General features: G+C 39.6%; 2 protein-coding genes across 2 annotated transcripts in view; both read left to right on the forward strand.

Annotated features, from left to right (window-relative positions):
- Positions 1-5949, forward strand: part of LOC102891589 (glutathione S-transferase A4) — a 10402-nt gene extending 4453 nt beyond the window's left edge. The window contains exons 3-5 of the mRNA XM_025042833.1: positions 120-171; positions 3971-4102; positions 5687-5949. Of these exons, the coding sequence (XP_024898601.1) occupies positions 120-171; positions 3971-4102; positions 5687-5809 (307 nt within the window). The 3' untranslated portion in view covers positions 5810-5949. The remainder of the gene's footprint in view (positions 1-119; positions 172-3970; positions 4103-5686) is intronic.
- The window catches only part of LOC102897012 (glutathione S-transferase A3-like), a 27395-nt gene continuing 21603 nt past the window's right edge, over positions 5828-11619 (forward strand). Inside the window, exons 1-2 of the mRNA XM_025042834.1 lie at positions 5828-5868; positions 8537-8685. Coding sequence (XP_024898602.1) covers positions 5828-5868; positions 8537-8685 — 190 coding nt within the window. The remainder of the gene's footprint in view (positions 5869-8536; positions 8686-11619) is intronic.

Consider the following 11619-nt stretch of genomic DNA (forward strand, 5'->3'; position numbering starts at 1 on the left):
TTCCTTCCTTCCTTCCTTCCTTCCTTCCTTCCTTCCTTCCTTCCTTCCTTCCTTCCTTCTTTTCTCTTTTCTTTTTTTAGGACCCTAAAGTTATAACTGTGTCTCTATCTTTTATCTAGTTTGAAGAAGAATTTCTTGAAACAAGAGAGCAGTATGAGAAGTTGCAGAAGGGTGAGCCTAGATTTATTTGTCATTTGCACTGTCTTTTTGGCTTTTATTTGTAAAAGCTTATCAAGTAGATTATGACCCTGCCTCAATTAGAGATGATAGCATTGGTTGACCCAGTGCTAATTGGTTCAAAACTCCTCATCCCACTGAAGACTCCTTTAATAATTCTTAAATAATGATCCAATGGGTTGGAGGGGAGGGAACAAAAGGGAAGGGGACTTTGACCTAAGGTATTCTCTAGTTCTCTTGGTTTGTATCCACTTGTTCTTGGTGGTTTTAACAAATTAACAGAAACCATTTTAATAGGTCACAATTTTAGAATCAAGATTGTAGAAAAGATCCAAGAAGATGTCTTTAAGCCTTATGATTCGCCAGAAAAACTTCTCACACTGAGAGAAAAGACTGGTACTTTCACAGTACTTCTTAAACTACTAACATCCATAACTTTATTTTCCTCATCTAAGGAAACTCGGGTGTCCCATTGTTGCTGATAAACAGTCATGAAATTAACACAATCTTTTTTTTAAGGAAAATATTCACTTAGTACTCAGCAGACATACCATTTACAAACTGTATGACTTTGGGCAAGGCCTTCAACTTCTCTGCATCCTCTTTTTTCCAAATATTTTAAAATTAAAATACAGTTGACATAAGCATCCTCTTTACCATAAAATAAAAATAATCTATGGTTGTAAATTGCACTGTACCAGTAGCTCTTATTGAGTGGGTAAGGCTCACTTACTCCTTTCCCAATTCTTGTCCAGGAACTTTATTATCTGGAATCCTCCCAAAGCTCCCTCCACTTTCTCTTTATTTCTGCCCAAAGACAGTCACTGGTACACAGTAAGGGTTAAATGCATACCTATTGAATAAATAAATGAATGTATCTCCATAAACTTTTCCATGATCATTGTGGCAGGAGTGCTCCCTCAGAGCCTCTGAAATCCTCCAGCCCTTCTTGAGTCAGTGATGCTGCTAGTTGCTTGGGCCACCCTCCTGGGCATGACTGCTATTTGTGAACAAAGGCAGAGAGGGACAGCAGAGAGATCACTGGGCTGGCAACCAGGAGGCTTATTTCTGCTGGCTTAGCTGTCCCCAGACAGTGAGTTTGGGCAAGTCAAGTTTGCCTCTCTTGGCCTCCACCATGCCATCATCTTTAATATACATGAATTGAACTGAATGATCTCAAACGTCCTTTCCTTGATCTGAGATTTTTAAAACTCCTTCTGAAGAAGATCATCAACTCCTGGTTCTACGGGGATCATTTCTAATGCATGTTTGCGTCACTTATAAGCAGCAAGGCCCAGCTTTAGATGATCCGGTCAATATTGAACAAATGTAAAACTTTTAGGAAATGGAGGTTTTGCAGTCTCTCCATTAATAACAGTACTGATATTTCCAAAGCATGACTACAAGCATGATCTTATTCCTACTTAAAGAAACTCAGTGAGGTGGGCAGGACAAATACTGTTATAGGTCAGAAAATAAGCTCAGACACTTGCCTAACGTCATCCAGCTAAACAGGGACACTGGCTTCCTGAAAAGCTGTTACTGGTTCCAGGGGCGACGTTCTCCCCACCGTCTTCTACTGCCTCTCACTAAGTAGGAAAGGTAGTGGAAGTTGGAGAAATTAATTGTGGCCTTTGCCAATGTGCTAGTGAAATCTGATTCCGAGTTTCCACTTTCCCTTCCCAGGCTTTGGGGATCTGGGATGTTTTCGTTTCCCTTTTTCGATAAGGATATTTAAAAGAGCGACTGTCTGAAAAGACAGAAGCCATCTTAGGGGTTTCCTGCATTTGGACTAAAACTTTAATAAGGATTCCAAAACAAATAACATGTATAATTATTCCGACAAAACAACTGGAATAAACTAAGTGCAATGAAAAGATACAGCGTTTCTGTTCCGACTTTTTATAAAAGCTAGCAGCCCAAGGCGTCGCCATCTCGAATACATTGTCAGGTATTTCTTCCAAGTTTAATACTGTAGGCTAATCATGTCTCAATCAAAAGGCAAGTCTCTCAAAATTACAACTTTTCTGAAGTCATTATGGAGTGACTACTAATTACAAACGTCTTCTCAGTACATCTGGTATGATTCCACACCAAGAGGTCAGCATACCAGGTGGTAAGAAAGACCCGTTAGCATAGGTTCCATAAATAAAGGTTTAAAAGACAAAGTAATTCTGTAGTATTTCTCCTTAGTCTTAGCCTTGGAAAAGAATAGTTTACTAATGACTAAACTATAATGAAGAGTTCTGTCAGAACCTCAGAGTACTAGACAAAGCAAGTTCCTATCTATTCCAGAACAATGTACAGTGACGTTGAAATACCTTTCATTAAAACAACAACAACAATAACAACAACAACAACAACAAACTAGTATGATTGAGTTACAGCGTTAACTGTGCTTTGTCATACTACAGATTTTTAAATCCGTGTGGCCTAATCCAGGACTTCGCAAAACATTTAAAATAATTCATTTGCTCAAATTAGGATCAAACTAAAATTCATTCGTTGTAATTAGTCAATTATATATTTTAAGTCCCTTTCGATAGCTAAGATCACTCTTTACTCTTGCTTTCTCTCTTTCTCTCTCTTTTTTTTACTTTTGCATTTGTCTTGCGGAGTGTCTCACAGTCTGTATTTTACTGATTTCAACATACTCCTTTATTCTCTAGATTTCCTGCCAATTGGAAGTTAGAATTTGAAGCTTGATCAGGTTGGGGGTTGATGTATTTTGGCCGGACTACTTCATAAATAGTATTGTGTAGGTCATTAGGAGGCACGTATTATCTGCTGTCACTTTTCTTATAACTAAATGTGATTGGTGATCAATGCCTAGACCCACTGATTTATTAGTGGATACATAATTTTGATATCCTAATCCTGTCAGTCTCTCTTCGTTTACTAGCTAGAATACTTTTCATAAAATGAATCTTCCCCATGTTGTGGAAAAGTTGCAAAAACTCAGACCAGCGAGAAATCAAGCAGCACCAGGAGGTTTGGAGTAACTCAATTTTATTATGCTGGCGGTCCCAGACCAGAAGAGCTAGTGCTCTGAAAATCTGGGCCCCGAGCTTAGGGGCAATTTTATTTTTATACTGACGTTGTTACAGTTGGCATGGGCTGATTTACAGATCCCTGAAATTGCTATGGGCTACGGGCAGTTACAGATCGTAGGATTTTCTATCTAACAAGCACTAAAGCAATACATCTTTAGGGGAGGATGAGTTCTTAGTTGACACCGAGATCTCTGGCCTTGCAACAAGCATGTTTACAGAAGCAGAAAAGAGCGGATTAGAAATGTTGGCCAATTAAGAGGGAAATTTCTCTTCACCCTCATATTTGGTTGCTCTGAGGTATGATTTTCATGGGGAAGTAGGATAAATGCTACTTTCTTTTCATTCAACAGGTTCAGGCTTCTGGTATCCCATTAGTAACTTATTTGTACTTGTGGTACAGTAGCCACATTCTAGTTAATCACGACTTTTGTGTCCCTCTATGCCAGTGGGTACAGTTTTACTTCACCAGCTCCAGGCTCATAACAAGGAGCTCTGTTCTAGCACTTCGCAACCCAGGATGTCTTGATAATCACTGACAAACTTCTAAAAAGATTATGCCAATATACAGCAATGTGTAAGAGTGTTGGTTTCATCCTATCCTTGTAGCATTCTTGGAGATTATCACAAAAAACATTCTTTAGGAAATTTGATCTGTACAGATTTTATGCTTTGTAAATGTTTAGTCAAGCAAAATAGTCTTTCTTTTTATTTAATATTCTTTGTTATCTTTCTTTCTGTAGATTTTGAAAGACCATGGAGAGGATTTTCTCGTTGGCAATAAATTCAGTTGGGCAGACATACAACTGTTGGAAACTATTTTAATGGTCGAAGAACTTAATGCTTCTGTTCTTTCAGACTTCCCTCTGCTAAAGGTAGTGTGTTAACATCCACACAAAGCCCAGGAAAAAATGAATCGAAACAAAGACTGAAATAAAATGTGCCTTGAGGTCAATCTCAAAAGAAACTCAAGAAGACTTTTTTAACAAATCATTATTTTATCCATTTTGTTGATTTCCCCCTACTCACATTCTAGGATTTTTAGGAAATAAAATCTTATGAAGGGAGAAAGACTACGTTATTTCAGTTTCTAGCATAAACATTTAGTGTTTTTCATTTTTGTAGTACTTTCCTTCTTTATCTTTCTTTTTTTTTTTTTTTGTACTTCATGTGTTTTTTTCTTGATGAAGCAAGGCTGACAAGTCTATCTTTGTTGCGTGCCTCTCTAGCTCCTACCAGACAACTCTGTTCCCCTTTAGTCTCCATGATTCCAGGGCCCTCATGAAGTCCCATGATTGCTCAGAGCCGCTGCCTAGGTGGCACTGCTTATCACCTGCCACATCTTCTCAGTCCTCAGATCTCTCTTTGAATCCTGCCACCACCAGACCTAATGGGCCTCTATTCCAATTCGTTAGAAACAGTTTAATAGGTGACTATAGGTTTTATAGTGTAAAAACAACATTTTTTTCTCATTACAAAAGAAATGCAAGTTTGTGTAGTTACATTATACATTTGTATAGACCAAAATAAAAAAAAAGATCTAACAACCAAATGTTACTGCATTAGATATTCTTTTACATTTTTCTCCCCAAATAGAATCTTACTCAATATTGTTTCGTGACCTGCTTTTAATAGTTTTTTAAATGATCATAAACGTATTTACATGTCAAGAAATATTCTTCTGCAATAGCACTTTATTTTCATTAGGCAATGGAGTCACATCTTTTTGAAAAATCAGAACTGTATAAAAAGGGCATAGATTATGAAATCTCCCACTACTGCCCTCCCACTTTCTGCTCCCATAATCACTTTTATTTGTTTTCTGTACTTCCCACCCTTCCCATTTATGCAGATACATGCAAAAATGAGTATTTATCCCCTCCCCCTCCCCCGCTTTTTTTTCTTACACAAAGCCTTGGGCTTTTATTTTTCCCTAAGCAACATGTTCTAGAGATTTCCCCCTATTAATATAGAGACTTTCCTCTTTCTTTTTACATATAATATAATTTTAAATTGCTGATTTACACATTTCTCGTAAGGATGTACCATAATTTACAAAAATGATTTTTTTTGAAACATAGGTTATTTCTAATTTTTCACTGTGATAACATTATTATACTTATTTCTTTGCTAACACTCTTACTTATTTCCTTATAATAAATTCCTAGAACAGGAATTGATAGGTCGAAGGATATAAATTTTTTGAGTTTTTAATATATACTTCCTAATTGTGACAGTGATTTTTTATTAAAATAATTTAACTCATGCCACACACACCTGCAATTATAATGCCCATCCCAGGAACACCTGGCAAACATACATGAGAGATAACTCAGATACAACACTCTGGGCTCCACAAAGCTGCTAGTGTAAGCACCCTCTTCTCATGACAAACTTTTGAATTTTCTTAAAGGTTGTCACTGCTATCAAGGCCTCAATTTTACTGTTTCTCATTTCAGGCATTTAAAACAAGAATCAGCAACATCCCTACAATTAAGAAGTTCCTACAGCTGGGAAGTCAAAAGAAGCTGCCCCCGGATAGCCACTATGTCGAAGTAGTCAGGAACATTCTGCAGTTCTAATAGCAGCAAGTCTAAACGATGGCAGTCATGATCCACACGGTGTTGGCCGTGCCGATGGAGTCTAACTATAGATTCTAGGTATAAAGTCTCTGAAAAGAACAAAACCTTACTGCCATCAACAGCAAATGACAATTAAATGCACTATGAAAACAATCTGCTATGTGAAAATTTTTAAGTTTGTCAATTGTGGATGAAGGTTATAACTTTTTTTTAAAATCAGTTTATAAATAGGAGGCTGATATGTTAAGGGCAGTGGCCTACATGAGGCACTGTTCTTGCTGTTGGTTTTTAGATTGGGACCACTGGGGGAAGAGTGAACAGAGCTTTGAGAGGGTAAGAAGGAGGATCTCTCCAACACCCACCCTGATGCTGAGTACTTGGAAATAGAAAAAAAAAGTGTCAAATGACAAATTGGCAGGATGATGACTAATGCTAGTGTAGGGGACAAAGAATGTCCTGGGAACACCATTCTAAGACCTTGAAAAAAAATTGGACAATTAGACACCACGATTCCCCTAACATAGCCACCAAGACTGGGTTTTGCTTTGGTGAAACAATTCCAAGTAACACTGAGAGTAAGATATAACTGATGAATATTTATACAAATTGACCCAAAGATTCCCTGACCTGACATACTTTAAGGATAACTATTGTGTTCCCAAGTTGTGTAATTTGGAGCTCCACCCCACATCAGGGCTATACTTGGTTGTAGATGGAGGGGCTGACTTCGTGATGGGACGAGTATTCAGGGTGACACTGCAGGCACAGCTGTGGCTCCTGGTGGGTGGTCCCTGCTCTGGAGCAGGGCTCCTGCCAATAGCTTATGGCACACAATTCTACCAGCTCTAAACTGTTGCTGGATGTCTCGCCCAGGCTGCACCCTGGATCGGTGTCTGAGTGTGTATCCATGTACACGTTCTTACTTATGAAATGACTTAATATCTCACCGGCCTTTATGCCATTTCCTCAGGGCCACCATGAGGCATGACTTTCCTACACCACACCCAGCCCCGTCCATTCCTCCTTCCCTCCTCAGATGTTGGATTACTCGAGTTATCATAACTTCGGCCATTCAGCACCCTGTGCCCCAGCCCACATGGGGCCCGAGCTCCTGTTCCCAGTGTGGTCAAAGCCCAGCCTATGGATTCCACTTAGCTAATCGCCTCATCTCATTCCCCACCCTGACAGAGCCATGGCCAACTAACATGTGATGCCAATGACAGAGGGGGAAAAAAGGCTTCTCAGTCTCCGGCCATGCCAACCATCTGATCCCATCCGATCTCGGAAGCTAAGCAGGGTCGGGCCTGGTTAGTACTTGGATAGGAGACCACCTAGGAAGACCACGTGCTGTAGGCATAAAAAATAAATAAGAGATTATTAGCTGACAAGGTCCTTGCAATCTGTGTGGTCAACCAAGGGTTGCCTTGCTTAAAAAAATATATGTACATATATATATTGTGCATATTTGGATATGGTGATTTTAGAAACATTTTAAATCTCTCAAAGCATTTATTGTTTTTCATTTTGGCAAATTATAAACATGCCATTAACAATTTCCCCCAAATTGTGTCAGTGCACAGAAGCAAACTTATCCTCATCTTCTGTAAACTAAATCAGTGGCTCAGGCCAGAAATATTTGCCTAATAGTTTAGTTCAGTAAATCTGACTGGGGATTCTGACAGGTTCTGTGCCAGTTGCGATGGGAGGCTCCCTATACAGTCAGTGCCACTCTTTAAAATTTAATTTACATCATTAATATAGGAATGATCCTTATTTTATTTCTTAATAGCATGTTAATAGTCAACAGGTAGATCAACCTTATAGGATTTTTTCAAATGCCATTTGTCATGCTCCCACCAGTGCCTATGAGTTTCAGTAATTTTTCTTGACTCATACCAGTTGCTAAGTAACATGGAAAAGTACAGCTGCAGCTTCACTTCCTTCAAACTGCTGCTCCTAAATATGAATAAAACCATAGACATTCTATTTTTGTGTTCAGAACTCACTGCTTTCAAAGCTTCTGTGTCAGATTCTCTGAAGCATAATGGAGAAGGCAGTAAAATTACAGGCCAAATAAGACTTCTGAAAAATATTTGCTTCATTTTTTTCTCCAGATGCAATAGGATTATTTCTCTTCTACCTCTGAGCTTACATTAGAGTCCTAGAATGGACAAATTGAACTAAGAACTAAGAGTACTCATTGCTTGACCTTGGACAAATTATTAATTTTTCGAGTGTCTGTTTCTTAATCTCTAACATATGAAGCCGTTAAATTCAATGACTTTCTTTTTCTTCCAGCTAAACCTTGCCCAATTCTTTGTTGGATGACTCTTTCCTCTGACCGCCACCAACGCCAAGAATTTGACCTGATAGAAATTAAGTAGAAAAAGAAAAATAAATTATTTTTAATGATTCGAAATTGTAAGCCAATTTCTTTTTGTTATAATCACTTGGTCTTGGTAAATAATTCAAACAGTTTAGAAGGCTTATACCATGAAAAATAAAATCCACCTCCTCAGACTTTTAAAAAACAACCACTTCCTAGGTCCTCACTGCTTGCCCAGGTCCCTAAATAAGCCCTAGGCTTGACCCCTACCTGGAATGCTCCCGCAGCACACCCCAAGGCACAGCCAGCCAACAACAGAGCCTGTTTCATTGTCCCACAACTCCATAAGTACAACTTGGTATCTTTCTTGTAAGTCTTTACCGCTTTAATGTCCCCTGTAGGAGTTCTCTTTGGGCCCACTGCCTGACTAGTCGAGGTAACTCTGGGTGCCCAAGGGAGCTTCAGAAACTGACCCCAACAGAGCTCAGCAACATTCAAGGCCCAACTTCTACGTCACCAGGGAACCTTAGATTTGAACAGAAAGAGAAGGGTGAGTGAAGGTGGCTAGCTCAACATATCCATAGAAATGCAGAGAGGTGGCTTGTAGGTGTTTGGTATTCTCTTCCAGAAGATGCTGGGATGGAGATGCTGTTCCAGCCTTGTTCCCCCATTTCAGGAGTTTAGCACTCTAGCAAGTGAGAATTTCTTTGCTTGTGACTATGAATCTCCCGTTTCAGTTAAAGCCTTTTTTTCTTTTTGGGGGTGTGGGGGGTTGGACCTCAGCGTACAAAGAATTACAACCTGGGCAATGGCTCCATAATGACCCCTCCAAACTTGATGGTGCTAATTAATCCTCTCTTTAGACTCCAATCTGGACGTTAAAACATATGATTGCTGCAGGATCTTCTCCATAAAGAGCTAGAGGGAGAGAAGTTAAGACAAAGTCAGAGATGGTTTAACCCACTGGATCACCAGCTCTGAGCAAAATTAGGAGAAAGGAGGTTTGTTTTTGGTTTTGGCCCCGATTTTGTGTATGGGTGTTGTGGGAGAGGGAGTTGTAATTGTTGCTTTTAAACAAAGAAGGGGGTTTATTAGCATGTATGTTTGAAAGAATAAGTATGAATTCCGGGACTTTCAGACTATCAGGATTGCCCATATCTCATTCGACGTCAGCCTCAGGTTGGCTTATCCTGGTCCAGGTACCCCTGGGGCTAGCACTGAGGGATTGCTGCAGCCACAGTGGAACCACATGGAGGAGGCAGAAGAGGTTTCTCAAAGCAGTGGGGCTGTTATTACCAGGAGAAGGGAGAGGTGCTGGACACACAGAACCATACAGATTTATTATCTCCCCAGATTACAGACAGGGAAAGTGAGGCTCAGCAAGCCCCTGACCCCATGGGCCAAGCCCCATTTGTGCTGCGCTGCTAGCAGAAATTATATCTCGGTTTTAGGGATGGGAAAAACTAGACCCAGGGAGAGGAGACAAATTTGTCTAAGACCATAGCTAGTGAGTGGCTGAACCAGAACTCAGATCCAGAAATCAGGACCCATGGTCTTTTAAATATATTTGGCAATAGCGATCAGTTTGGCAGATTGAAGATAGCTAAGAAATAGTCTTTACTGTTTGCTTAAGGGGTTGGCAATTTAGACATGGTGTTTTCATTTATAGCCCTCAGCAACCATTTACAATGCTTAGTTAGTATTTATATATATTTTTCCCCCACAAATCCATTTCCATCCAGTATTTATTGAGCCTTTCCCAAAACCTTACAAGGGGAGTACTATTTTTCTTTTAGATTATAACACTGTTGGAATTTGATGCATTTTTTTTCAGCTAAAACTTTTTAGTGAAATAAAACACACATATAGTAAAGGGACAAATCTTATGAGCAGAGCTCAATGGTTTTTTGTTTGTTTGTTTTTTACAAATGCTACGTTTCTGTTTTTCAATAACAAGCATTATTAAGGTATTATTCACATATTATGAGACGTTCGATGATTTTTAGTAAGTGCATACGGTTGTGCAAACATCACCTCACTCCAGTCTTAGACTGCTCCCATCGCCCCCAAAAGTTTTCCTTTTTTCAGTCTGTCACTGTTCCCACCTCAGACCCAGGCAAGCACTGATCTGCTTTCTGTCACAGTCTATTTTATGTCTCCGAAATAAAACCGGCTTGAACCCACGATGCCATGATAAAATTGTGAACATCTTGTAGCCTTCTCTTCCTGTGGGAAGAATTGCCCTGTGTGAGGAGCTGTCCTACCTAAGCCTGTCACTCCCTCTCAATAGTGAATGAAATAAAGCATCACAGACTTCGCTAACCAAAAACAGATTTTCAAGGTCCTGCCAAGGAAACCTCAGAAGCCCCTAAATCAGTTAAGGACTTTGAGGTATAATCTCAAGAAAAAATGATTTAACGCAAAAGTAAGCTGTAATTTAATTAACAGTTTTATACAGCAGTGTGCAAAGGGTAGGAATTTGTAGACTGTTTCAGCACTTGACCATGAATATTCTGGGTCCCCTGGCACAGAGTTTCCCAACCTGGGTGTCTTGGATGGGTTGGAGGCGGGGCCAAGGTATTGATTATCTCACCCCTTGGAGCAGCTGGAGCTGCCACCCAGTGGTTTACCCCCAGAGCTTGCAAATATTACCATTTCTTCTCTCTACCAGTTTGTGAAAGATTGGGAAATTGCCCTAAGGAGTGCTGATGGGGGACCCTGAGTTTATAGTTTCATGAGTCAAGCCAGCTCTCGACATCACTCCACTTTTCTAACTTGGATTCTGTGTTCATCACAGCTTCTTCTACAGGTTTTCTCCAGGGTTGAGGATGTGTTGACCAACTATCAGGAGCATTCTAATCCTCCCGGAAATTATTTTCTTCTTGTAAAATAACATAACTTTGGGTTGTATATATGCCTCTTGTGTGTGCATTTTCTTGTGGTAAAATACGCATAACAAAAAAATTACCATTTTAACCATTTTAAGTGTACATTTCCGTGCCATTAAGCACATTTACATTGTTATACAGTAATCACCATTATTTATCTCCAGAATTTTTTCATCGTCCCAAATCGAACCCATTAAATAACTCCTCATTTCTCCTCCCCCTAGCCCTTAGTAACACTATTGTATTTTTTGTCTCCATGAATTTGCCTATTCTAGTTACCTTGTATAAGTGGAATTATATAATATTTGTCATTTTGTGGCTGGTTTATTTCACTTACCATCATGTTTCCAAGGTTCATCCATGTTGCAGCATGTGTCAAAATTTCACTCCCTCTTAAGGCTGGCTGGTGTGCTTTTCATGGAAGTAAGTTCCCTCCTGTCTTGCTACCTCCAGAGACACTTTACACAACGTGCTTCAGGACCGGTAGAGCTGACACAGAGCCCCTGGGCTGGATGACCCTACAAGATACTGCCATCTTCGTCTGAGAAGCTAACTGGGATCCATTCTTTCTGGCTTCTCTAACCACAACACTCTTT

This window comes from Pteropus alecto, unplaced genomic scaffold (assembly GCF_000325575.1).
Source record: "Pteropus alecto unplaced genomic scaffold, ASM32557v1 scaffold7, whole genome shotgun sequence".
NCBI lineage: Eukaryota > Metazoa > Chordata > Mammalia > Chiroptera > Pteropodidae > Pteropus > Pteropus alecto.